At 43.1% G+C, this 26,909-nt stretch overlaps 2 protein-coding genes across 5 annotated transcripts in view; one reads left to right on the forward strand and one right to left on the reverse strand.

The window, feature by feature from the left end:
- The window catches only part of CYFIP2 (cytoplasmic FMR1 interacting protein 2), a 151,511-nt gene that overhangs the window by 93,854 nt on the left and 30,748 nt on the right, over positions 1-26,909 (forward strand). For all 4 annotated transcript variants that reach the window (XM_077137523.1, XM_077137525.1, XM_077137524.1 and 1 more), the window contains 3 exons: positions 13,570-13,713; positions 14,823-14,913; positions 18,967-19,097. In XM_077137523.1, coding sequence (XP_076993638.1) covers positions 13,570-13,713; positions 14,823-14,913; positions 18,967-19,097 — 366 coding nt within the window. The remainder of the gene's footprint in view (positions 1-13,569; positions 13,714-14,822; positions 14,914-18,966; positions 19,098-26,909) is intronic.
- On the reverse strand, positions 261-996 carry FNDC9 (fibronectin type III domain containing 9). Its single transcript, XM_077137527.1, has one exon. It carries the CDS (start codon positions 991-993, stop codon positions 319-321), a length of 675 nt encoding a protein of 224 aa, XP_076993642.1. The 5' UTR covers positions 994-996; the 3' UTR covers positions 261-318.

Consider the following 26,909-nt stretch of genomic DNA (forward strand, 5'->3'; position numbering starts at 1 on the left):
TATACACATTTCACTTTCTACCCCATGATAATATCTCAGTTTGCTTTAATATTAACATGATGCTTTTAACTCTTAACTGGACCTCCAAAAGGAGACTCCTGAAGAGATGTCCTGTTTCTCCCTTGGCGTACCCCTGGCGTATGCGTTTTCCAGTTTGAGACGCTTTCTCACGAGGCATTCATCCCACCTCATTCACACACAACACTGTCATTTGAGGCAGAGAAATGGGGAGTCTACAGACAATTTTTTTTTTTTACAAAAGATCTACAGTGCACAGGATTTTTGGCTATGTGATGAGCGCTGTCTCCTCCCCGCCTCTCACTCCCCACAGAGAGGCAGGGCGGCGGGTGGGCCACCGCGCTCCCTGTGGAAGGCACCCACTTCCGGGGCGTCCAGGGCCGCGTCCGCTTCTGGTTCAGCTCCCGCGGCAGAGTTCTTGCGTGGCAGTTCCACCAGGGGCACCCCCTGCAGTTCTTCCTCCCTCTGGCCAAGAGCCGGGGCCTCCTCTGGCCATCTCACCAGCCCGTTGGCTTCTTCCATGTGGCCCGCTCGGTAAGACCATCGCGGCTCATGGCAGCGGATGCACCAGAACTGGAGGCAAATGAAGGCCAAGACGGCCGTAAAGCAAGCCAGCAGGATGGCCATCAGCACCCACAGGGAGATTTGTGGGTCCACCAGGGAGCTCCCAGCGGCCAGCGGGCTCTTATCCAGGGTGTGGAACATGGTGCAGTAGTGCCTGTAGGGGAAGGCGGCCTTCTTGCAGCTGATGCACAGGAAATAGAGAGTGGAAGGAGCGAGATGTTCAAGCGCCACGGAGCTGATCGTTCGAGGCACCTTCTCCTCGTGGTGGAAGCTATAGCGAAGATAGCCAGAAAAGATGCTGTTCCAGTTGGGCCTATACATAACATGGTAATAGTCCTCCAGGCAGGGCTCCGAGGACGACCAGGAGATGATGGCTCCCGTGTAAGAAATGTTCCCGACCTCGATGTTCATCCCGATTCTAGAACCAGAATCAAAGTGAAGAGTGACATCCCCCTATTGACGTATTCAATTGTCGTAGCCACCACCTACTGAGCATTTGACATGGAGACTCATGTCACTCCATGCGACAGGGCTGTCGGGACTGGAGGCTAAGAGGCTACGTTGCTTAAGTGGTAGAACAAGAGTTTAAATTGGGTTTGCCTCATGACAAAGCTCGTGGCCTTGGGAGCTGAGGCATATGCACCCACATCCCCCCAGACTCTTCGCCCCCAGACTCAGCTCCTGTAAATGTAGGTTAATTCCCAACCCTTAAGAAAGAAAGGAGAAAGGCAATCAAAGGAGAAATCATGAGAACCACAGAGTCCCTACCTCAGTCACTGCAGGTCTGTGACATCTACTCAGGCAATTGTTTCCCCTGAAATTTCCCCTCTTGTCTGGATGCTGTGAGCTCAGTTATCTAGAGCATTCTGCATACTGCTTTTTTGGTCTTCCAGTTCTATTGGCAGTTCTAGTGAAAGGAGACTCCCTTCGTCGCCCCTTGACAGTTCATTTCTCCCCAGAGTGTCTGTTCATGTTTTGTTTGTTCCTTTAAAGCTAAGGATACCCAGGAACTGTTTCCTAGGTCGAGACAATCAGCTCCTGATACCAGCGTAACTACTATTTCTTACACTGATACTATAAATCTCAATCATGATCATAACCACCCACAGTTCATGAGTCATTGCTGGGCCACAGGCCAGGCGAGATGCTCGACATACAAGAATAGACTTTATTCTCCACCACACCCTCTGAGGCGGCTCCCCATTTGACAGATGAGCCATCTGAGATCCCTCAGCTCATAAGTAGAACCAGGACTCAAAGCCACTTAACCAATTAGCTGTACTTCCAAACGCCACGCTGCTGGGTCTAGTAAACAGAACATTATTGGAAAATGAGGTGTTACGGCTGAGACCCCATTGCTGTTTTTCCAGCCCTATTTTGATTACTAGCACACCTACTGCTTTAGCAAGAGAGAGCCACCTTCAGCCTCTTTGGTTCCTCTTTATGTCCATCTACCTGAGAGAGAAGTTTCCCCTCCATTGAATTTCCACTGATCTAAAATTTGGGGATAGTCCTCTTCATCTATGAATGTTTGCATATAGGTCTCACCCTGCTTTGTTCTTGCCCCTCCTGTCTCTAACTAGAAATACAGACAATTTTGTTTTAGATTGCAATGACATAGTAAAAAGCAGTCAAAAGGATTTAAACCTGAATTGGATATTAAGCCAAACTGATTTCTATTATGAGCTGCTTTTCTCTCTCCCCTGTCCCCTCCCACCTCCTATTTTTACACCCATATTCCTACGAGAGTTGAACTGCAGAAAGATGCACAGGGTTGAGTATTTTTTTCAATGCCTGTTTGTCTTCTGTAAGGATGGCAGTGAATTAAAATGCTCAGTAAGGGAAATCGTTGCTTTCCGTTTGGCTGGAAAATTCTTCTCGGGGGGAAAAAAACAAACGGATAATAGAGGGAATAGACAGGTTTAATTAGAACCTTCCAGGGAATGTCATTGCCAAGGAGACTAGGAATATTTTTGCTGTCTCTTACTCTCCTTCCTTTACAGCTCCATCTACCCTATCCCAATACCCCACACATCCCTACAAATACACTTCCAGCCACAATGAAAAAGGCTTAATTCATTACTTAGGATACTTAGGAAACCGACTTTGTAAAAAACCCTTCCATCAGGAGTAATCAAGAATCATAATTCTCGTCATTCATCTTTTCTCCTGTTTGCCTTGCATTCTGGCTGGCTTCGCGGACTGAGTTCTCCCACAGCAGACATTTTTAAGAGCTTTTTGTCAAGGCACTAGCGGCATCCTCAGCTTTTAGGACTAAATCAGTTTTCCTTATTTATTTTCCTTCCACTCCTTCTGTTTCTAAATTTCCCACTCCCACCCCCACCCCCCATTTTTAGCTATTAGCATTGCCACGCCCGGCCTCTCACCACGCTTGGTGGGAAAGGACAAGCCATTTACATTTCCAAGAAGAGTTGTTTACAACCCTTACCTGATGCTTCAGTGTATCGGGTTAGAGCTTCAACCTCAGAGTCAGTGTGGACCAAAGCTGAACGAATGGTGCCTTCTCCCCTCCTCCGCTGTGGGCTCTCCTTGATGTCTCTCTCGCCGCTGTCTGAGTAATCCCACTGTCGCCCCCAACGCTCACATTATTCATTTCTTCAGATCAGCATCATTCACCATGGCAACCAGCAGGCATCTATACGCACGATGCTTTCAGGGACCAGGCTGAAAAGGCTTTTGCCCAGTGAGAGAAGCTTTCAACCGTTTGGCAAAAAAAAAAAAAAAAAAAAAAAAAGGCAAACAGTCCCCTGCAAGTTAATCCTGAGGGTGGTAGAAAATCTTCCAAGGCTCCTAAACCTCCCCTCTAATTGGTGATCATTTCCCCCGTTTTCTTTTCCTGTGCAGATCCTCTTAGGACCTTGGTTTCAATGTATAGATGTCCTTCTCAGTTTTCCCACAAGTAAAACAGTAGCAGTCATCTGTATCCTGTCCTACCCCCTACCCCACCTCTGTATCCCTTTCCTTCTTTAGTCTTGTCTCCTGTGGCATTACTTATGTGGCCCTGGCCAAGACCTGTGTATTCCCTGGGCCTCAGGTCCATCACCTGTAACGGTCTGGACCCAGACTAGAGGCAAACAGCATATAGATGGCCCGAGGCCCACTCCTGCCCAGTCCTCCACCTTTGTCAAGCTAGCTAAGCCATCATGGTGCTTCTAGTGGGTCAAATAGTGTCCCCCCAAATTCACGTACACTCAGAACATCAGAATGTTATCTTATTTTGAAAAAGGGCGTTTGCAGATATGATTAGTTAGAATCCATGAGATGAAATCATCTGGATTTAGAGTGGGCCCTAAAACCACTGACTGGTGTCTTTATTAAAAAAAGGGGAGAAAGAGGTGGAAACAAAACACAGAGGGAAGGCCATGTGAAGACAGAGGCAGAGGTTGTAGTTTTAGTGCCACGAGCTAAGAAGCTATCAGAAACTCAAAGAATCAAGACAGGATCTTGCTCTAGAGTCTTCGGAAGGAACGAGGCACTGGCAGCATCCTGATTTTGGACCTCTGTCGTCCAGAACTGTGATGAATAAATTTCTTGTCATTTTAAGTCACCTAAGTTTGTAGCAATTTGTTACAGCAACCACAGGAAACTAACACTGTGTTCTTTCCAGTTGGGCTTGGAAACAGCCTCAGAGTTGCTTCTCAACACAAGCATCCCAAGACACTGCTTACCAATCAGAGTTGACCCCAGAAACGGAAACTGTTCACTCTTCCTGAATTGGAGGATCCCCAAAGTTCCTTTCCATTCAGAAATCCTGACTTTGCTTCCTGGCCCATTTCCCATTTCCCACAAAGGTATACCTGCCACTGAGATTCTTTTCCCTTCCTGTTCCCTAAACCTTATAAGAATACATTGCCATTATTCTGTTGAGATGATCACAGAACTGGTCTGAAGTAGAGGATGAAAAGTAACTCAATTTAGACCTAAATTATTTTACAAAAATCACGTGTTTAAAAAAGCTGGCTATTTTCTTCTTGGTTCTTGGTCAACGTGAACTCATTAAGGTCTTCTTGTAATTCATATAGAAAACAATGAAAAAGTTCTGAAAAGTTATGACCTGGTGAGTCACCTTACCTTCCGCTGGCCAAGGGTCTCCATGGGCCGTGGAATCTGGGACATCAGGGTTCCTTGATCAGACACTTGCTGTGAGGCTGTCCCGTGGTTCGATCTCGCCAGGGGGCTATCTTAAATCTGCTGTAATAAGTGCAACATGGCTCTTCCCAAGTGCTAATAGTGGCTCCCTGCAGAGCATAAAAGCGTCCTTTCTACAGAAAGGACAATGCATGTGGTTTACAGGTCCCTTTTTAAAAGGTTATTTTGAGGGGAATGAAAATACCAGAGTTTGGAGGGCATAAAGGGTTTCTGGGTGGGAACTTCAATCATCCTTTTTTCCACAGAAAGTAAGAATTTATTTTTAGTGTTCCTGGATAACATCTTGAACTTGAATGTTTGAGTCAGTAAGATGCTCCGAGAATATGAGGCCTGGAAGTCCTCTTATTTCACAGATCCAGACAGAAGAAATGGCACTCCTCAGGCCACATAGCTGAGCAGTGACAGAGCTGAGAGTGGAGACCAGGTCCCTGCTGCTGAGTCCAGGACTCAGCCTCTCTAGTGGGCAGTCAGAACCCAGAGGAGCCAGTGGAACCCTCTGTGAATGTGATAAATCGCCTGGAAACCCCTCAGGAGACAGCACCCCAGGCAAGCTCATTCTTACTGTGCCGTCAAGAAGGACCTTTTCACAGTATATCCAAGTTGTGGCTTCTTTAGCTACCAGGCGAGGCAGTCCTTGGTTGGTTTACACCAGTAGGAAAGTTCAAAAAGACCAGTGTAAACCAACTGTCAGAGGCAGTCAGCCCAGAGCAGGGTTCCGAGTCCCCCTCCTGAAGGTAGCAGTGAAGGGGTGATGTGACCCCAAACCTGGACTGGCAAAGGGGAGAAGATAATGTTCACACTGGAGGTACTGGAATCCCCAAGCTGAGTTCAAATCCTGGTTGTGTGGGCTTGGATATATTTCCTCATTTTTCTGTACCTCAGTTTATTTATCTGAAACATGGGACTGTCAGCCATACCTGACTTTATATAATGTTATTGCAGCAGTTCGATGAACCCATGTCTGTAAAGTGCTGGGCTTAGCAATGGACACTGTTATTATAAAAAAGGAAAGATCAGTGGGTCAGAGGCATTTCCTGAGTTGGCTCATATGAGGCTAGAATGGACAAGCCAGGTTTGCCCCCAGCATTGGACTTTGTGCCTTTCTTTTTATCTTAAGACAGTTTTGTTTTCATTTTTTTAAACTTATATGCTCATTATACAGAATTTAAAGATTGTAGAAAAGTTCAAAGAAGACAGTGAAACTCATATGTTCCAGCTGGCTAGCTGGAACATTTTGGTGCATTTTACACATGCTTTCTCATTTTACCCAGGCAACAACTTTTTAATGTAGGCCTTCCTATCCCCATTTTACAAAGGGAGAAACTGAAGCTCAGAGAGGTTAATTAATTTGACCACCATCACAAAAGTAGGGAATGGCAGAGCAATGAAAGAGCCAAGTCTGCTGATCTCTAGAGCCTGAACTGTAAACAGCCTCTTTTATTTATTTTTTATTTTATTTTGAAATAATTTCAAACTTATAGGACAGTTGCAAAAATGATACATAACACATTCAGGGAACTCCTGCATACTCCACATACCCTCCACATAAATTTCCAGTTTCCCAACTTTTAATATTTGCCACACTTGCCATATTATCCTATCCATCTCTCCATATATTCTTCTATCTATTTTCTAAGCTTTGGGGTATAGGTAATATATGTGATGTTCCTTTTGAACACCTAATGCATCTGTGTACATTTCTGTAGAACAATAATGTTCATTAAGGTAACTACCTCAAGTACAGTCATCAAGTTTAAGTAATTTAACATTGATATAAAGCTTACAATCTATATTCTTATATTTTCGTAGGTCTCACTAATGTCCTTTTGGGCCTTTTCTCCTCCATTATTAATTCCAGCCTAGGATCATGGACTGCATTTAATTGTCATTGTCTCCTTAGTCTCTTTTTCTCCCTCTCTATTATTTAATTGTGGAAACACATATCCAACATGACTTTCCCATCTCAGCCCCTCCCAAGCCTACTATTTAGTGGAATTAATACATTTTCAGTGTTGCTCTGAGAGGTGTCACTGTTGCACTGCTATTCTCTCTGTGCCAATCTGTAACCTATGAGGACCCTTCAGCCACTGATAGCTCTTTGCCAGGTGGTTAGCTTTTCTTGAGAGGCAGAGACAGAGCTCTAGACTGCTGTAGGCTCCAGAACAATGGTAACAGGCAAGGAACCAAAAGGCATTGTAGAGAACATCCACCCATCTACATGTAACTGACGAGAGGCAGAGAAATATGACCGACAGGGGCTGCCTCTTCTGAACGCACCCTGCTCTGGGGTCAGAAGTCTGGGGTCCCAAGTACTCTTCCCTAAGGGCTGTGTCACTTAGGGGTGCTGTTAAACGTGAAAAACATTTAATAGCCAGTCCAATAATCAAAGATGACAAATTTATCAAAAATGTAAAGATGAGTTCTCTAAATAAGGCAAATCATATAGTCTATCATAAAATTACCTTCCAAGTGAAATAGGTTGTGGTGTAAATCATTCATTAAATTATTCCAATAATTTCCCAGTAATTTTTTGGTCTTTACAGATTATTGATGTGATGCCCCGTTTTACAGGGTTGTCACTAGCTCATGATGCCTATCTGAACCACAATTTGACCTCAAGGAAACTCATCGCATTCTTGCAATTCTTTCCCCATTAAATTGATAGTTTTAGGACTTAAGACTCAGTTGGCCTGGACCAGGGCTCTGTACCTGGGCCCCATTGCAACCCCTCTAACAATGCACCTGCTTCCCTGCTGCCACCGCCACAGCCACCCTCATGTCTGTGGGGTACAACTCCTAGCTCCACAAAATCATTTACCTTCTGGTCCAGAAGAATTTTATTATTCTAACAACTGATGCACATGGCAGAATATCTTCTTGTATTTCTCCTCAGGCAGGTCATTTCACTTTGCATGAGCTTCAGATTCCTATCTGCTAAATGGAGATGATTGTACCTGCCTTACCTGGTATGGTAGGCTGATAGTGGCCCCCAAAGATATCAGGTCATAATCCCTGGAACCTATAAATGCCACTTTACTTGGATTAAGTTAAGCATCTTGAGATGGGGAAATTCTCCTGGATTGTGTGGGTGGGACCTGAATGCCATCACAAGGGGTTGTATAAGGAAGAGGCAGAGAAAGACATGAAACAGAGCAGAGAGAGATTTAGGGTGCTGGCCCTGAAGATTGGAGGGAGGTGTCCACAAGCCAAAGAATGTTAGTTGCTACCACAAACTGGAAAAGGCATGGAACAGGTTCTCCCTTAGAGCCTCTAGCAGGTGCCCAGTCCCACAAACACTTTGGTTTTGGCCCAGAGATACTGATTTTGGGCTTCTAGCTTCCAGACTGTGAAAAAATAAATTTCTGTTGCTTTAAGCCACTAAGTTTGTGGCAGTATGTTGTAGCAGCCAGAGAAAATGCAATTGGGCAGTTACAAAGGAATTAATATGTGGAAACATTCATAAACAGAAAAGCATTTATACACATATGTTGTTATCATTGGGTACAGAGTATAAGGGAAAGGGGTGCCACTGGTTTCCTCCAAAAATTTTTGCATCTCTAAGTATTTATAGGGTTGATGCAATGTCTTAGAACAGGAACCCTTGATTCCCATTCTCCCTCTGCCTTCTCCAAGGCAAGAAAGCAAGGAACATCATTTCTTAAGTTCTCTCACAGCAGCTCGTTGGATCTTTCAACTTTCTGAACTGAGGAAGCCAAGAAAGAGCACAGAAGTAGATGTTGGAGACCCAGCCTTACAGCTCACCAAACATCAAAAAGGGACAGGTGCATCAGCAATTTTCCCTTAGCACTAGCGATGGATTTGAACACAAAGACATTGTTCAGAGTCCTTTAAATCATCCTGCCTTGTGGCCTTTCCTACAAGGACAGTGTTGCTCTTCTAGCCACATAACCCCAGTCTTAATGACCTGACGTGATTTGCTAGAGTAGAACTGTAGCTCTCCAACCTTAATTAGAGAGCTGTGTTTGGGTTTGTGGACGGATGGTTTCAAATTGCTCAAAGAGCCTTTGAAAAATTGTAACTAAAACAGGAAATTAGAAACAGTTGTAATTCCTCTTGAGAGCTCTGAAAATAGCAATTGTGATTCCAAAAAAGCAGAGATGCAAATTGCCTGCAAATTCAGCTTGCAAAATAAATAGGCCTTATTGTCATGTGGCTGACTGTGTTTACCATCTGGTGGAAGATAGAGACCTTCTGATTAAAAGTTCCTATAGCCACTTGAAAAGGGGGGCTGGGGATGGCGTGCAGGGGTGGTTCAGTGGTAAAATGCTCACCTGCCATGCCTGAAGACCTGGGCTCAATTCCCTAACCCAGGCATTGCATCCCCACCCCCCACCCCACCCCCCAAATAGTTCATATATAGGTACTGCTACAATGTCTAGAATCTGCCAGATCAGATCTCACCATATTTTTTCCTTCCTTAAAATATTGTTTTGCTTTTTAAAAAAATGCACATCTGTGTCACACAATAACAATATGGCTCCAGCTCCTGAATGGAAATTGTTTATTTCTTGGAATCTCATAAAGATACCTATTTTTTTTTTTGCAGTGTGGATTTAAACAAACATGACTTTTAAGTGAGCGGTCCTAAACAGATAAGACACATAACTTGTTTCTAAAGGAAGGCATGTTAGATTTTAACCTGATTCACTTAGCAAGGTTGGTTCAATGTAATAGAGTTATGGCAAGTTACCAATGTCTCAAGTCATATTGCATTCCTGTTTTTCTTTGCTAAACCTCAGAAAATGCCCCGGCTCCCATATTCCCACATTTTCTCAATAGGGCCCAGCCTCCTATTGAGCCAGCAGGTCAGATGGGTGCCCTCAGGGGATTCGTGTGCATGCCCTTTACTGCATGTGTGTGCATTTCCTCTTGCATGCGTGTGGTGTATTTGAGGGAATGGGGGTGTGGGGTGAGCTGGATCACTTAAAAATTTGAATTCTGCTCATTTCATGCTGGTCCTTACTGAGTTTAGGTGATCACCTGAGGTCTGAACTTCTATGCTAAGACTGATGTGGAAACACCAACAAGGCCTCCTGAGTGCACTGAGTGGGTCTGTAGGGGGGATTTTTTTTAAAACCCTTATGTGTGGTAAAATGATGATAAAATTATTCTCTGCCTAGAACTGGAGAGGGTTGCTGAATAATTTTCTTATATTATATTTTCATTTGTGCTTACCAGGAAGTACTGAGGGAAATTTGGTACTAAAAACTCCTTGGGTGGGTGTGAGGATTGAAGAGACTGCTAAGAAAGCTGAGCATCCAGGAGGAACGCATTGAACTGAGTCTCTGGAGGAAACGGTAGAACTCATCTCTTCCAACCTCTAGTTCCAGGCAGGAGTCCCTTCCACCAGCCCTACACAGCACTTCTCGACCTCTCCCCAGACACTTCAGCAGTTTGAGACTCAACTCAGTACAGTCTCTTGTGGAGAGCTCTCTCTCTCTCTCTTTTTAAACAGCTTTATTGAAATATAATTCCTATATCATGCAGTTCACCCATTTAAAATGTATGATTCATTGGTTTTTACTATGTTTACAGGTATGTGCAACCATCACCACACTCAATTTTATAACATTTTCACCACCTCAGAAAGAAGCCCCATGCCCCTTAGCTGTCATTCTTCAACCCTCCAGCCCCAAGCAACTTCTACTCTACTTTCTGTCTGTATAGATTTGCCTATTCTGAATCTTTAGATAAATGAATCATGACTGTGACCAAACCAGCTGGAAAAATTTGACCAGGAAGCTCTATTTCCTTATTCTTTATTTACCTATCAAAATAATAATAATAATAGCTTTTATTTCAGTGGTGCTTACGATGTGTCAGGCACCCTGCTAAGTGCCTCTCTATATATTATCTTGTTTAAGCCTTCAACAATCTTATGGAGTAGTATTGTCTTCAAAACAAAGGCTTAGAGAGTTTAATTAATTTGCCCAAGATTGTTTAGCTAGTTAAATTTGAGGATCTTGGATTTGAATTTAGGTCTGTCCACCCCGGAGCCTGTCTTCTAGACTCAGACAAAGCAAGAAGAAGAGTCAGAGAATCAGAAAGAGAGAAAATTTTTGTCTCCTCCAGGACTATCTATTTGAAAGCTCCCTACTTCTCAAAATTTATTTCATAGAGTATCTGAAAGGAACATAGGCGGATGTGGCTCAGAGTTTTTGGTGGGTTGAGAGGAGAAGCCCAGAGTCCCCAGTGTGGGTAGGGGGTGAGAGCGCCCTGACGGCCGGCGGAGAGCTCTGCCCACTGCCCCTCCTGACTGCGAGCACAGCCACGTCACGGCCCCCAAGTTCTGTGCAGACTCAAGCCAACTCATGTGGACCCACTTTGGGAGAATATCCAAGACAAGGTTTAGCATTTTCATCTTTGAAAATAACTGTTGGGAAATATATTAAGGTATGACATACTCTAGCATGTTTTTAAGTTTACTTTTATATTAAGGTACAAGCATAACAGTAAACTGCATACATTACAAGTATACCTACAGTTCTTTGAGTTTTAACACATATATGCAACTGTATACCCAATGAACCAATCAACAGGCAGAACATTTTCATCAATCTAGAAAATTCTTTCGTACCCCTCTCCAACCAATCTCCTTCCCCCTGCAGCAGCATTCATGGTGTGTTTGATTTTTGGTATAAACACTTCACCTCTGCTGAGGGAAATGGGAGGATGTGGAGTGTAGCCCTGAGAACAGCCCAGGGGCTGGAATGCAGCTCCACCCCCCACCTTGGAGCTGTACAAGTGCACAAGTACACAGCCCTGAGAGCGAGCGCCCCCTGGGCTTCTGTGCCCAAGGCACTTTACTCTCCTTACCCTAGTCCCAGCCCCGTTGGAAAGTATGGCCAATTACAGGAGCACTAAATGGATTTGCCACACACATAGGGAATGGCAGAGCAAGCCTGGCCACATGGTTGGCGAAATCAAACTCAACAATTCATCTACTTCTCAGATTTGCTGACCATCAAGTTCAGTGGACACCATACTTTTAGGTCCATTATTTTCCCCTCCCTCTATGAACCATTCCTGCCCCACACATTTAGAAATCTTTAGTAACTATGAAACATCACCCTCCGCTAGGTTCATCCTTTACCTCACACTGCATTCTGGAAGAATTTACTAAATGACAGCACCTCGGCGTGGTCTAGAGAACACCGCTCTTTCTCACTCCGAAGTCTCAGCTTGCCAAAGAAGCTGTTATTCAGCCCGGTGAATGAGTGGGTGTTCTAATTCTTCATGAATCCCTGTGTTTAGAGGGGACTATAATTGTGTTGCTCGTGTATCCTTGTTATTAGAAAGTACTGTAATTGTGATGTTTGTTTTGTTAAGTTTAGATAAATTTTTATATAGTAAGACATACTTAACTCAAAAACTAGGCTGAACCTAATTAAATCTTCCCTCCATAGGGAGTTCAGAATCTTGCCGTCCTCCAAAATAATCATTACAGTTCCTATTTAGTTCATATGGAATTTCCAATTAGGCAACTAAACGAGTTTCAGCTAATAGAATATCACATGTGGCCTTCCCATATTTACACGTTCTGTGTACAACATTTTTACAATTCCCAGTAAGGAAAAAATATATCCTCAGAACTAAGTTTTGAGATGAAACCTTATCTAAAAACCTGAAGATGTTTTATGTAAGAATTCCACTTCCAAAATACACCATTATAGATAGGTGTTTAGAGCATGGGCTTTGGCATCAGCCATGCCTAGGTTCATATCACAGCTCAGCTATCTTTGAACTGTGTGACCTTGAGCAAGCTGCTTTGCTTCCCTGAGCTTCAATTCCCTTATTTTAGGTCCATTATTGTGAAATGGGGCTAAGAAGTGTACATATCTTGTAAGTCTGTGGTACAGATTAAATGGAATTACACGTGGAGGGCTTCACTAAGGGGCTCCATAAATGGTCCCATTTCAAAAGCTAGCACTGTTCATTGATAACTTTACAATCTCACCAACTAAATGAGACCAATTTAGGGCCTTATATTTTGGCCATACGTTCTCAAACAGGAAGGCATCTTAAAGTGATCCCCCTGAGGATATTCAACTGTATTCCATGGAGCCATAGGATTCAGTGAAGGTGTCTCATGGGATTCAGAGGAAGATGGAGGTGGCCAGTCCAGGGATGGGGCTCTGGGCCCCTCAACCAGCATCAAAATAGAGCAGCTCTGCTTTTATCTGTGGGACATCCAAGTTTCCATGGCATCTTTGGACCACTGCTATAAAAGTTATGAAACCACTGGTTTCATCCAGCCCCTTCATTTCATAGATGAAGGAACTAAGGCTCAAAAAATCCATATGTGACTGTCCCCTGCACTCAGCAGAAGTGCCCTGACTCCCCAGCCTCTTTCCAAGAACCTACCCTGTCATAGGTAAACAACTAAAAGTAGAAAGAAAGATGATGTTAAATCAGTTAAGTTTTCACGTTCCTTCCAGCCAGTTTCTAGTACCAGAAATGCCTCTAGAAAAAGCAAGTCAGCTATCTCACCTGCTACGCCATGGCTCAATTTATAAAACTCACAGCTGGGGGAGGTGGTTGTGTGTGTGGACAGTTGTGGATGGCAGAAAGACCTTTTTCTTCTTCCATTACAAACAGCTGTTCCATCTACTGATCTTTGCCCCATCCTGTGGCCACTGTCTACATCACTATCCATGGCCAACATCTTCCCAGCATATTCACGGGCATCATCAGTGAGAACGCTAATGACTTCAGATCCCCATCCCTTCTATCCAAGCGATATCTGCCGGAACTCTCACCAGCATCCACTTAGCTGCTTCCATTGCTCTTTTCCAGCCTCTCAACATTGCTTACAGCCACATCTACAGCTCCTACAGGAACTTCGTGGGGCCTCCACATTTCAAGACCATCTGCAGGCTGCTGGGTTACCAGGGCATTGCTGTGGTCATGGAGGAGCTGCTGAAGATCGTCAAGAGCTTGGTAAGGAGATGCCTGGATGAGGCCCCTGGGACATGCCCGGGGAGGGGGGGGGGTCTGTTTCACTGTTTACTTGGCCTGTAAAAACAATGCACAGGCACTCCAACTCTGTCTATAATAATCACCCCGGGAGTCCTTTGCCCTTATCCTTTAGTTACTCTTACTTGTTGCTGATACATTTCTGAGTACTCGCTGACCTGTGGCTTTGCCTCCCATTTTCTGATCCCAGACCCACTCCTTGTATTTGATAACTGAGCACAGCAATCTTGATTTTTTGACGTCTAGGGCCTGCTAATGAGTGCTGATATGCCCCTCCTGGACTGCAGTCTCTAATTTGAGCATGGGAGATCCATAACACATGTGCTCCCATTTTCCGCTCCTGTGCCATGGTAGACATATATAATCAATCACCATGCTTTTCCCCCTTGGGATTTCTTGCTCACCACTGTACTGATCTCAAAGGAATTCTGTATCTCTACCATTCTGCTGCATGTGTGGTCATATGACACTGCTAAAGCAAGGCTAAAACAGTTAAACAAGATTTTCCTGAAGTTTTGAGATAACAAAAGGAAAATGTATAACCGGGTGAGGAATAGCAAATAGGATTCACCTGCTAGTTCCATTTCTCTTATAGCAGCTATGTGGACTCATAGGTTATTAAGGCTTATGAGGCTAAATCCAGAGTAAGAAAAGTAATGTGGAAATTGGAATTGGACAAAAGAGAGATGAATGGATGATGTATTTTCCATACTTAAATTAGATAGTGTGACTCAATCCCCACAGCTCCCTGGTCCCATATCACCTTAGCTCTCAATCTGGGCTTCATCCAAGCATCCTAAGTCCAGGAAGAACTGCATGCCTGGAAATATGGCCTTGAAGACTGTATGCCCAAAACATTCATGAACGGAGCTCGCTCTTGTGTCCTCTGCATGTGACAGTGGGGCTGGCCACCTTCTTTAGGAGAGAGACTACTCCCTCCTTGAGGAGAAATGTTTTGCCCACTGGTCTCAGCTGAACCTCCATATACACTCCAGTTGCCCAGCTTTCAGCCCACAAATGCATGTCCAGTAGTTGTGGATTATTTCATTCATCTTGTACTCTTGTTTCATCAGCTCCAAGGAACCATCCTACAGTATGTGAAAACATTGATAGAGGTGATGCCCAAGATATGCCGCTTGCCCCGGCACGAATACGGATCCCCAGGTGGGTGATGAGGGACTGGGATAGGGGTCGGTGATAGAAAAATGATCCAGACCCAACCCATGGTGGGAACGAAGTGGCTCGGGCCATCTACCTGTTAGCATAAGCATCTCTTAATACGCCAGTGGGCTGGCAGAGCACTGGACTGGGACTCCGAGCCCTGGATTTGCATCCTGCCTTTGCTAGTAGCTAGCCATTTTTAATCGCTCTGAGCACTGGTATCCTCTCCCACCAGTGAAGGTAAATGATACCTGCTGGCCTCCCACACAGGCCTACTGGGAAGGGGGAAAAGGATTATTAATATGAAAGCGTTTAAATAATGAATAGCAATATTTACATGTAAAAGTCTTCATTAGCTCAGCACCTCCAGAATTGCCTCCTCTACTGGGATGGTTCAAAATACCATACCTAAGGTGAGTCCAGAAACAGAAGCTTTTGCCATTCAACTGCCTGGCAGGAAAAATAACTCTTTCCTTCCCTAACAGTGAATGTAACAGGGACTAAATGTGGGATGTGGGAGACAGGAAAAGGTGGAGGCCGTGATTTTGGCATTTAGTATTTTTCCAAAACCCAAAATGTCAGGTTCTGGGATAGAGTGATTCACCACAGAAGGCTGGGGTCAAAAGCCCTGTTTTCAGTTTTAGTTACTCTTTTCTTTCTTTTTTTGTTTTTCAGATTTAACAGTGGTGATTTATTCACTCATGGTTTTGTTTGTTTGTTTGTTTTATTAATTTAAAAAAAAATTTTTTAATATGACAACAAAGAAATACATTCTTAACATAAGATCATTCCGTTCTACGTATATAATCAGTAATTCACAATATCATCACATAGTTGCATATTCATCATCATGATCATTTCTTAGAACATTTGCATCAATTCAGAAAAAGGAAGAAAAAAACAGAAAAAAACTCATACATACCATACCCCTTCCCCCTCCCTTTCTTTTTCATTAATTTATTTTTTATTTGTGATACATAACCACATACAAACACATTCTTATCATATGATCATTCTGTTCTTGTTATATAATCAATAACTCACACTATCATCACATAGTTGTGTATGTATCATCATGATCATTTCTTAGAACATCTGCATCAATTCAGAAAAAGCAATAAAAAGAAGACAGAAAAAATTCATACATGCCATACCCCTTACCCCTACCTTTCATTGATCACTAGCATTTCAATCTACTAAATTTATTTTAACATTTGTTCCCCTATTATTTATTTATTTTTAGTCCATATGTTTTACTTGTCTGTTGATAAGGTAGACGAAAGGAGCATCAGACACAAGGCTCTCACAACCACACAGTCACACTGCGACAGCCGTTATCATCATACAATTATCTTCAAGAAACATGGCCACTGGAGCACAGCCTCACATTTTCAGGCAGCTCCCTCCAGCCTCTCCATTATGTCTTGATTAACAAGGTGATATCTATTTAATGCATAAGCATAACCTCCAGGATAACCTCTCGACTCTGTTTGGAATCTCTCAGCCACTGACACTTTATTTTGTCTCATTTCACTCTTCTCCCTTTTGGTTGAGAAGATTTTCTCAATCTCTTAATGCTGAATTCCAGCTCATTCTAGGATTTCTGTCCCACATTGCCAGGAAGATAGTTACTCTTTTCTTACAAGCTATGTGACTATGGGCAATATACTCACCTTCTCTGAGCCTTATCTAGAAACAGGGAGTATAATGCCTAATTCATAGTGTTTTATAAGTATTAAATGAGATATTGCAGATAAAATGCTTAGCACAATATCTAATACCTATAAACAAATGTTAACTCCTGCGGGAACTTCCAGGGAAGATGACAGAGTTGTGAGCTTCAGGACTCAGTCCTTCCACCAAAACAGCTATTAAACAGGCAGAAACTGTTGGAAACAATGTTCTGAGACTCCAGAGGCCAGAAAAACACCACACAACATCCAGGGAAGAGCGAGAGGAAGAGGCTAATAAACTATGGTAAAGAATAGTGAGTTGCTCTCTCTGCACATCAGTGTTCATCCCCCACTCTTGTTGCAGGCTGCCTTGGGATCCAGTCCCTGGTTTGCTTACTGGTGGCAGAAAGGGACATAATAATCCTCTTCCCCAAGAACAGGAGTGGGCATGACCAATCACAATTTTTGATTAGTGAATTCTGATCACTGGGTCCCAGCTTTGAGTTACTGTTTCAACCCAGTCTGGATAAAGGTGGCAGTAGCCATTCTTTCAGCCTCACCCTGGGCAGGGGCAGAGGCAATAGAGATTTAAAGACACAGTGCTTCCTCAGGGCTGTGGGTATAGTTAGCCTGGGCAGGCCAGGAAAGCACAGTCTTGGGGATGCTTTTGGAGTACATCCTGATGCCCTCCCCAGAGCAGTTTGGAGCTGGTCTGTGCCCCTTCCTTGGGTCCCTGGCCCTGTTGTGCTGGGTTATACTGACTTGGAAAGGTCCTCTTTGGGGTGATCCTCCTCCCAGAGTTTGCAATCCGGGCAAAAGGAGCATGAGACAAGGAAAGGTGAGTTGAAAATATACAGAGAGAGGCAAAACAAAAACAACCTTGTTAGGCCAGGTCTATTATTTAGGGTAGACATCTTTGATTAGATCATTTCTGTGAAGACTAGCGCACCCAATTCTGAGTATGACCTTTTAGTTAGATTACTTCCATGGAAATGTGACACACCCAAGTGTTCAGGTGGCCTCTTGATTTGTCATGAAAGTGAAAAGACAACCTATTCAATAGGAGAAAATATTTGGAAACCACAGATGCAATCAGGGTTTAATATCCAAAATATATAAAGAAATCCTACAACTCAATAATAGAAAGAGAAACAACACTATTTTTTAAAAATGGGCAATAGACTTAGATATTTCTTCAAGAAGGATCTACAAATCTAGAACAGAGGTTGCCATAGGATAGATTGGGATACAGAATGGGGAGCTGATGCTTAATTTCTGCAGAATTTCTATTTAGGTTGATTGTAAAGGTTTGGAAATGGATTGTGGTGGTGGTAGCACATTATTGGGAGTGTAACTAACAGTGCCAAATAATGTTTGTGAATGTGGGTGAAAGGGGAAGTTTTGGGAATGAAAGCTAGAAGATAAAACTGTATAACACAATGAACCCTTTTTTGGATGATGGGCTGGAGTTAATAGTGTAAATATATGAGTGTCCTTTTATGAATTATAACAAATGTGTGGCACTAATACAAAGTATTAATAATAGGGTGGTATATGGGGGAGAATACACCTAATGTAAGCTTTGGGCTATAGTTAAATAGTACTATTTTGATATTCTTTCTTCACTTGTAATATAGGTACCACACTAATGTAAAGTATCATCAATAGGATACTTTACAATCAATAGTATACGGAATGTTGTGTTTTTTATAGGACTTTTCTGTAGAACTACAGCTTCTCTAATTTAAAAATAATAATAATAATGCTTGAGAAGCATTATGCTAAGTAAAAAAGAAGACACAAAATACTACATATTGTATGTTTCTATTTATATAAAATGTAAATATAAAAAGTCTATAGAGAACAAATTAGATTAGTGGTTATTTAAAACTAGAGAATGATAGAGGGATTGAGAGTTGACTGCTAAGGGGTGTAGGGTTCTACCTTTTGGAGTAAAAAAATGTCCAAAATGAAATACACTAACAGCATAGATTGTACACTTTGGATGGATTGTATTGTATGTGAATATATCTCAACAAAACTGCTTTCTACAGTGAAAAAAAATTGGTAACTCTTGTCTTTATTAGGAATTCAGGCAACTTTTTAGAAGAACTAGGGAAAAGTCAGAGGCTGCCCTTTTTTGTGTTTGTTTGGTTTCGTTTACCCGCTTTCTTCTGAAAAGGATTTGAGCCACCTTTCTGTGCTTTATCTGGGATGGGGCCCTGAAAAAAGCTTTCACCTCTGGGCTGGAAGACAGAGGGGTGCATGACTTGGTTTTTTAGTATCCTGGAGTCAGGTCTGGGGCTGCTGCTGAATTAACACTTCCCATAAGCCTGCCTGAGTAGCGTTAACTCCCCATTGACCATCTCACTTCTTCTCCCAGGGATCCTGGAATTCTTCCATCACCAGCTGAAGGACATCATTGAGTATGCAGAGCTCAAAACAGATGTGTTCCAGAGTCTGCGGGAAGTGGGCAATGCCATCCTGTTTTGCCTCCTTATTGAGCAAGCCCTGGTAAGTCCTGAGCCCAAAGGAATTGGAGTGTCTCCAGGCAGGCAGGGACCCCCTCCCCAGGCAAACACTTGAGCCCTCTCTTGGCAATGCCATCCGTGTCCAAGAGGTCCTGCAGTTAAATTTGTACACTTCCAGTGCAGGGTCACACGTTAAATTTTCATTCTATTTTCGAACAGCTCTGACCATTACTTTGTAGAAAGGGCACTGGCCCTGGAGTCAGACAGACATCGGTGACAACCCTGGCTCCACCCTCATTCACTGGCCTTGACAGTTCTGCCTTATTTTTTCACTCATTCAGTAAGGGGATAATTCCTCATCGATCACAAGCCAGGCGTGGTGCTAGGGGATGCAGCAGTAACCAGTCCCTGTCCTGTATCCCACACAATCTAGTATTTACACAGAAATTAAGTATTTCCAATCATTATTATAAGTGCTATGAGAGAGAAGTGCAGGATTCAGTGGGGATATAAAACAGAACATGTTGTGGTCTTGGGGTTGAGAGAGGACTTCCCTGAGAAGGGGTCCTGGAGAATGGGCCAGAATTATCCCAGTGAAGAATTGGGGAAGACTACTCCGGGCTGAAGGAAGAGCTTGTGGTATTATCTTCATTTTATGTGATGGGAGATAATGATTCATCCTGCAGGATAGTTTAAAGGATGACAGGAGAGAACGCAAGTAAAGTACATAGAGCAAGAACTAAATATTGGTAGCAGTTTTCATAGTGAGCAAAAGCTTGCCTCTCTGCAATCTCCACCTCCCGGACCACAGAGAACCGACCCCTCTCTTTCTGATGGGACCACTCCTCTACACTGGCCAGCTTTCATGGCTTATAGAGAAAATCTCCCCTTCAAGCTGCATTCCCCACATCCTGCCCCAGTGCACTCCAGTTTGTCTCTGTCCTCCATGTGTGTTGTCCACAGGTGGGCCCAGTCCTATAGGTTTGGGGGTAACTGTTAACAACCCAGAGCAATTGAGGGAAATGGAGATGAAGGTGACTCTGGGGGGTGCAGCATCCTCAGGCTGCAATGGGAATCTCTTCCAGTATTCATTCATCCATTCTTCCATCTATACACATTCTACAAAAAAGGTAGTGAGAGCCTGGGCATTGCCGGGCACAGTTCTCAGTCATGGGGAAGTGGCCATGAACAAGAGAGAAATTACTACCTGTTTCATTCCAGTAAGGGACATCAATAAAGAAATAAACCATCAAAAAGTGTATTTTCAGATACGATAGATAGGTGCTGTGGCGTAATAAACATGCTAATAGGATAAAATAGAGAGTGATGGGTGTGGGCAGAGGATGTGCTGATTTTGGAGAAGATGGAGTTGATGTCTTCAAGGACATAGAAAGGACCCTGGGTGAGCTGGAGTGCCCAGGAACAGGGTTGGCGCTCAGGTGGGAGAGGCAGCCAGGCAGCAGGTCATCAAGGCCTTGTGGGTATGATTAGGAGAGTGACAGGATCTTATTTACTTTCTCAAAAGCCCATTTGGGCTGCAGGAAGAAGAACCAACAGGAAGGTGAAGGAAGGGCAAGGCTATTTGCGGTCATCTAGTCCAGAGATCATCTAGTCCAGAGATCATCTAGTCCAGAGGTCATCTAGTCCAGAGATCATCTTGAAGTGATAAATGTAAAAGCAGAGGGGCCAGGAAAGGAGGTAATTAGTAAGGAGAAAGAAGAAAGGTGGAGAGAAGTGAGAAAGAAGGGATAATAGAAAGAGCTCCAGAATATGAGCTAGAAAGGGCTCCTCGCCTCCAGTTGTCCTGTGCACTTGGGTAAGCCAGGTCACTCCAGGCCGCGGTGTCCCAGCTTAAAATGAAAGACTTGTAAGAGCTGCTCTCAGAGCCTCACCCATCTGAGAGTCTCTGCAATGGAGACCGTTTGCTCTTCCTCCTTACAGAATAATTGCCTCTCTTTACCCCTGTAAAAGGACTCTTGAGACAGCTAATTGTTCCTCTTTAAGATGTTAACTTGTTTTTAACACGGTTCAGTGGGTCTGAGTTGCTATGGCAACTTAGCCTTCAGGAGTCTCAGTAATCAGTAGGAGAGTGCTCTGGATTAAGAAGATAGAGAAGCTTCAGGACCAGTGGAAGAGCGGGTGGACTGGTCTCTGAAACCTGAGTTCCTAAGTGTCCCCTGTTAGTACCTGCTTTCTTAAGTGGCCACCACGTGTCAATTAAGCCTCCTCTGTGAACCCCAGGTGGCAGACATTGATGAGGGCTGCAAGGAAAGGAAATGCTTTCCTTAAGCACCCCTGCCTGGGTGGTCATTTGGATATATCACTGAGCAAATAGGACACTTCAGAGCTGAGAGGCTGCAGGAGCATCTAGGCTCCAACTCCATGTATTGATAAGTGATAAATGTAAAACCAGAGAGGGGACAAACTCACCTGAAGTCACACAGCAAATCAGCAGCAGAAGTGGAAGAACTAAAGCGTAGGTTTCCGAGACTGATTTCAGTCCTTGCAGGGGAAGGCAGGCCCAGCGCATGAGTCAGGGCTCGACAGAGCTCTGCGCTCGACTTTCTCCAAGCTGCTGGGGAAACTCCAAGGCTGAGACTGTTTTCTGTGATTAAAATGAGGCATGAGCTTTCTGGGACCTTTCAGTTTAAGATGCTAGAATTGAGTAAGTATTAAATGACCTCTCATTTGTTCTCTTTAAAGAAGAATACAAATAATAAAGGAAGGAGGGAAACAGACTCTGAAGCGTTTAAAAGAATAGATAATTAAATAGCTTTGTATATACCAAGATAGAAAAATGGTGAAAGACATAATATTGAGTGAAAAAAGCAATCTCCATACCAACATTATAATGCTTCAAAAAGTAGACAAAAAATAAACCCCACAAAACAGCATTGCACTGAGAGGTAATCTAGAGAAAAAACACCAAACAGTACTTTTTTCTAAGAACCAAGTAGAAGACCTGCATTAAAGCTCAACAGGGACTTGAGCCTTTTTTTTTTTAACAAGGAAACTACATTGATGTATTATATTGAAGTAAAAAATAATTTTTATGTAGTAGTATATGCTAATTTTAGAAAAAACTGGAAAGATACTGAGAGGCACAAAGGGGAAAGCAAAACTCTTTTGCCCATTTTTCTGTTGAGTCCTCTGTCTTTTTTAACATTTTTTTCCTGGATGTGGGTTCCATATTGATTATTTATGTGCTGCAGATATCTTTTCTCATTCTGTGACTTGCTTTTTTTAATAGATTATCATCTCATTCATTTGTCGATGGAAGGAATATAGATTGAAAAGTTTAATAACTTGGACAATAGTGTATTTTCATCATTATTAAGACAGGAGCTTGTAAATGTTTCTCAAAATTCAGGGTCAATATTATCTAGAAACCCATGTACCTGTGAAGTTTTTTTGTGTATGTGTGTTGGTTTTGTTTTTTTTTTTTGCATGGGCAAGCACGAGGAAGCAAACCCTGGTGTCTGGCACGGCAGGTGAGAATTCTGCCTGCTGAGCCACCATGGCCTGCCCTATGTGTGTTTTTACTTAAGGTATAACCTACCTACGGTCAAATGCATAAATCCTAAGTACAGCCTAATGGAGGTCCATCCCTAGGGGATACCCCCGCCCGTATCTAAATACAGAACTTTCACAGCGCCATAGTTTCCGCATGCCCTCTTCCCATCCATGTTTCTGACTTCTCTGCCCTTTAACTTCACATATATAAAATCAACCAGTGAGCTTTCCCTTTCCTCTCTGACTTCTCGCATTCAACATTATCTCTGTGCAGTGCATCCTTGCGGTACAGTGTTAGCTGCACTTCATTCTTTTTCATTACTGAGTGGCATTCTCATTGTGTGAGTAGACTAGGTGAATGATCCATTCTACTGTAGATAGACATTTGGGGTGTTTCTAGTTTGAGACTCTTATGAATAAAGTTGTCATGAATATTCCTGTACATGCCTTGTGGCGGAAGTATGCTGTCATTGCTAATAGGTAAATACCTAGTAGTGAAATGTCTTGTCAAGAGGTGGGCAGACATATGTTCAGCTTCAGTAAATACTGACAAAAAGTTTTACAAAGTGTTTGTACCAATATCACTCTAATTCAGAAAGGTGCAAGAATTTAAATTTCTTTGCATCTTCATGATTGTTTAAATTTGTCTGTCTTTTGAATTACAGCCATTCTGGTGAGTGTGCCATGACATTTCATTATGCTCTTGATTTCCCTGACGTCTGATGATGCTGAGCTCCTTTCTGTATATCACTGGCCATTTGAATAACCTCCTTTGTGAAGTGTTGTATGCAATTTTTTGCCTATTTTTGAGTTATCTTTTTCTCATTGATTTGTGGAAGTTATTTGCATGCTATGGATATATATACATCACAAATATATGTCTGTGGCTTGGCTTTTGATGAACAGAAGTTTGTAACATTTCGTGTAATCATAGTTATCATTCTCCTTCATAGTTGGTGCTTTTGTGACCTTTAAAAAAAAATCTTCCCTACTCCAAAGTCATTAATGTATGTTATCCTCTAAGAGTTTTAGAGTTTAGCCTTTTACATTTAGGTCTTATGCACCTGGAACTAATGTTTGTGTGTAGTGGGATTTAAAAACTCAATTTCATTTTTTTCCCCATAATGTTACCAAATTGCCTCTGCACCACTAATTTTTTTTTTGTCTTTTTGGTTTTTTTTAATTTTCTAATTTTTTTAAACATAACAACAAACAACACAAATACTCTTACCATATGATCATTCCATTCTTGGTATATAATCAATAACTCACAATATCATCACATAGTTGTACATTCATCACCATGATCATTTCATGGAACATTTTCTGCACTACATATTGAAAAGATCTCCCTTTCCCTTGCCATTTACTACTACATCTATCATTTATCCAGTGTCCATAAATGGTCTGGTCATATTAGGTTCTTAATAAATATTTGTAGAATCTAGTCTGAAATTAGGTCAGCATTTGTTAAGTGTGTATTTATAAATCTGGTGTGCGCTAAAAGAACTTCCGTTATTAATGTCTAGCATGTTCCCCAGTATTTCCTACCCTGGGAACGTGGGACAGTGGTCATTAAGGAAATGCGGCATGATCACCAAGTTTTTACTCAAACTGTACAGTTTTCTACATCAGCCGCCCATCGCTTGTTGTGCCGTCATTCACCAGGAGAGGGCCCTATTCGCTCGTGTAAGGAGGAAGGGCCTGCATCCCTGGGAAGGAGACAGCTGTTCTGCCTCACCGTGCCTCTGGACCTGGCCTCCTACCCAGGACGAGAGAGTGTTCTCTGCCTTTGCCCCCATTTTAAAATTTCTTCTCTCATCTTCAGAATCACACTTTGATCAGTTGTTCGAGAGCGTTACTGCTCCTGCTGGAGATGGGGGTCTGGCCCACTTAGAGTTGAAGGAGGAACAGGGACTTTCCAGGGCAGGTTTCTCAACCCCAACACCACTGGCATTTGGGTATTTCTGTGTTGTGGGGGGAGCTGTCCTGTGCATTATAGAACGTTGAGCAGCATCTCTGGTCTCTACCCACTAGAGCCCAGTAGCAATCCCCCAGTTGTGACAACCCAAACCATCTGTGGATACTAATACCTAATACTCCCCACCCTGGGGTGTGGGGGGAGTGGCACAACTGATCTAGTGCAATCCTGCATTTTGCAGATTGGTAAACTGAGGCTGTGAGAGAGGGGTGACTCCCAAGGTCACGGCTAGTACCAGGATTGGGGCAGGAGCCTAGACCTGAGTCCCGATTCCAAAGATCCTTGAGTTTAGAAAACCGGCATGGAGAGAAGTGCAGCTGAGCTTTGTGGATGGTTTTTGGTCTTAGTTACAGCCCCACATCTGATCTCTCTGTTCTCGTTCTTCCACTTTGTAGTCCCTTTTTGTGAATTTTGTTTTTATTACACAACTGCAGTAAGTTCATGGGCAGAGAGCACAGAGAAGCCCATACGCTCCTGCACTGAGATGGCCGTGGTTCATGTCTGAGGAATATTCTCCCCGATGTTTTTCTGTTTCAGCCTACTAATTCTTCTCACCTTGTGTGTGTGTGTGAGTGTGTGTGAGTGATTATTTTCTTTGCTTGGTTATGGAAGTAATATTTACCAAGCTGAAAAGAGAAGTTATATCTTTGGGGTGTCATAGGATTGAGAGAGCAGGGAGAGAGGGGTCTTTCATTTTTTCCTGTATGCTCTAAATTATTGTTTGAATTTATTGCAATAAATACCTATTGCTTTTTTTTCCCTTAAAAAAGAAATACTTGCTCACTTAACAAATGTACACGATTCTGATGTGGGGAAAGTAAAAAAGTGAAAGCCCACCTCAGACTCTTAGCCCCTATTCCCACCTATTCTTGATCCAGGATTATTTAGCCCATTGCCCTGAGAAAAGACTCCTTCCCCAGAGGTGAGCCTTGTTTCTACACTCAGGCGCCATCCAGCGATGCCCCTGGACCCCGTTTATTAGTGTTCCTCTGGCCAGACAAAGAGCCGGGTCTCGTTCTTGATTGAAAATGAGCCAGTGCTGTGGAAGGGAGGCGCCCTGATCCCAGATGATTCCCATTATTTCCATAACTTTACAGACTTTAAGTATATTTACATCCTTTAGGCATGGCTTAATATGGGAAGCAGACCTGCCAGGGTCCTTGGCAATTTCAGGTACATGGCAGAAATGGTGTGGCAGATGAGTCACTGGTCCCCCAGACCTGGCCTTGAGCCCGCCCCCCAGGGGCCCCCAGGAGGCTCTGAGGCCATGAGACACGGTCCCTTCCCCAGTGGCCCTGTTCACAAACTACACCCACGGTCTTCAAAACAGAGGGTTCACCCTCCAGGGCGTGGGCCAGAGGATAACAGAGCGGTTAACTATTGTCACTGAAAAACAAGAATGCGCTACTATGTGTGAACACATATGTGACAATGACAGCTGTATAGAGTTAATAAACAGGTATCACTATAAATAGGTATAGGTAAATTTGCTCAAATTTTTTCTGATGGAAATATGTGAAGCAAAAAGTCTGCAGTCACCAGCCTAGACTCACAAAGAGACAAGACCAATAAAGTGAGAAATGCCGTAAAACAAGAACAAACCAATCTGTAGAAACAGAGAGGAGGGGTTGAGAGGACAGGATTCTCAGGTGAGGGCCATTTTTGTATCCTCCACTCCTCAGACAGGGCCATTAACCATGGGCTGGATGAAGGAGGGGAGTGTCGTCTCAGCTCTGCACTAGCAGGTGAACTGGAAATGTACCCACTGATCCTCTAAAATCTTCAAGATACAGATAGATGCACTCAGTCACCTTTGTCCAAAACCACCTAATCCCTGAAGCATGTTATGCTTATCTCATTAGTCTTGTCTGTAATGCTGAGAAATCAGAGCCTTGATTATATACTTCTGGATCAATGACTTTCCTATGGGGCCACCCCGATGGACGGAGCACCTGGACACTAGAGCAGTTCGGTCAACCGAGTGTTATGCCACTGGCCCCTCCACACTCCAGGGAGGCAGTGTGGCCAGCACAGTGGTCTCAGCTACAGCTGCTTGTTAGGGAACCTTCTAAGAAACCCTGAGGTCTGAGCCCCATCCTACTTCAAGGCAAACAAAATCTCTGGGAGGGGAATCAGGTGTTTTTGTTTTGTCTTGTTTTGTTTTAATTTTTATTAACAAAACCAATCAACATACAATATGAACATTCTTTTTTTCATCACATAGCTGTATATTCATCATTATGATCATTTCTTAGAACATTTGCATCAATTCAGAAAAAGAAATAAAAAGAAAACAGAAAAAAATCGTACATACCATACCCCTTACCCCTCCCTTTCATTGATCACTAGCATTTCAAGCTA

This window comes from Tamandua tetradactyla, chromosome 20, assembly GCF_023851605.1.
Source record: "Tamandua tetradactyla isolate mTamTet1 chromosome 20, mTamTet1.pri, whole genome shotgun sequence".
NCBI classification, from domain to species: Eukaryota; Metazoa; Chordata; class Mammalia; order Pilosa; family Myrmecophagidae; genus Tamandua; species Tamandua tetradactyla.

What these genes read in the sequence shown, in the direction of transcription:
- FNDC9 (XM_077137527.1), bottom strand. Translation starts at nt 993, where the DNA reads ATGAACATCGAGGTCGGGAACATTTCTTACACGGGAGCCATCATCTCC.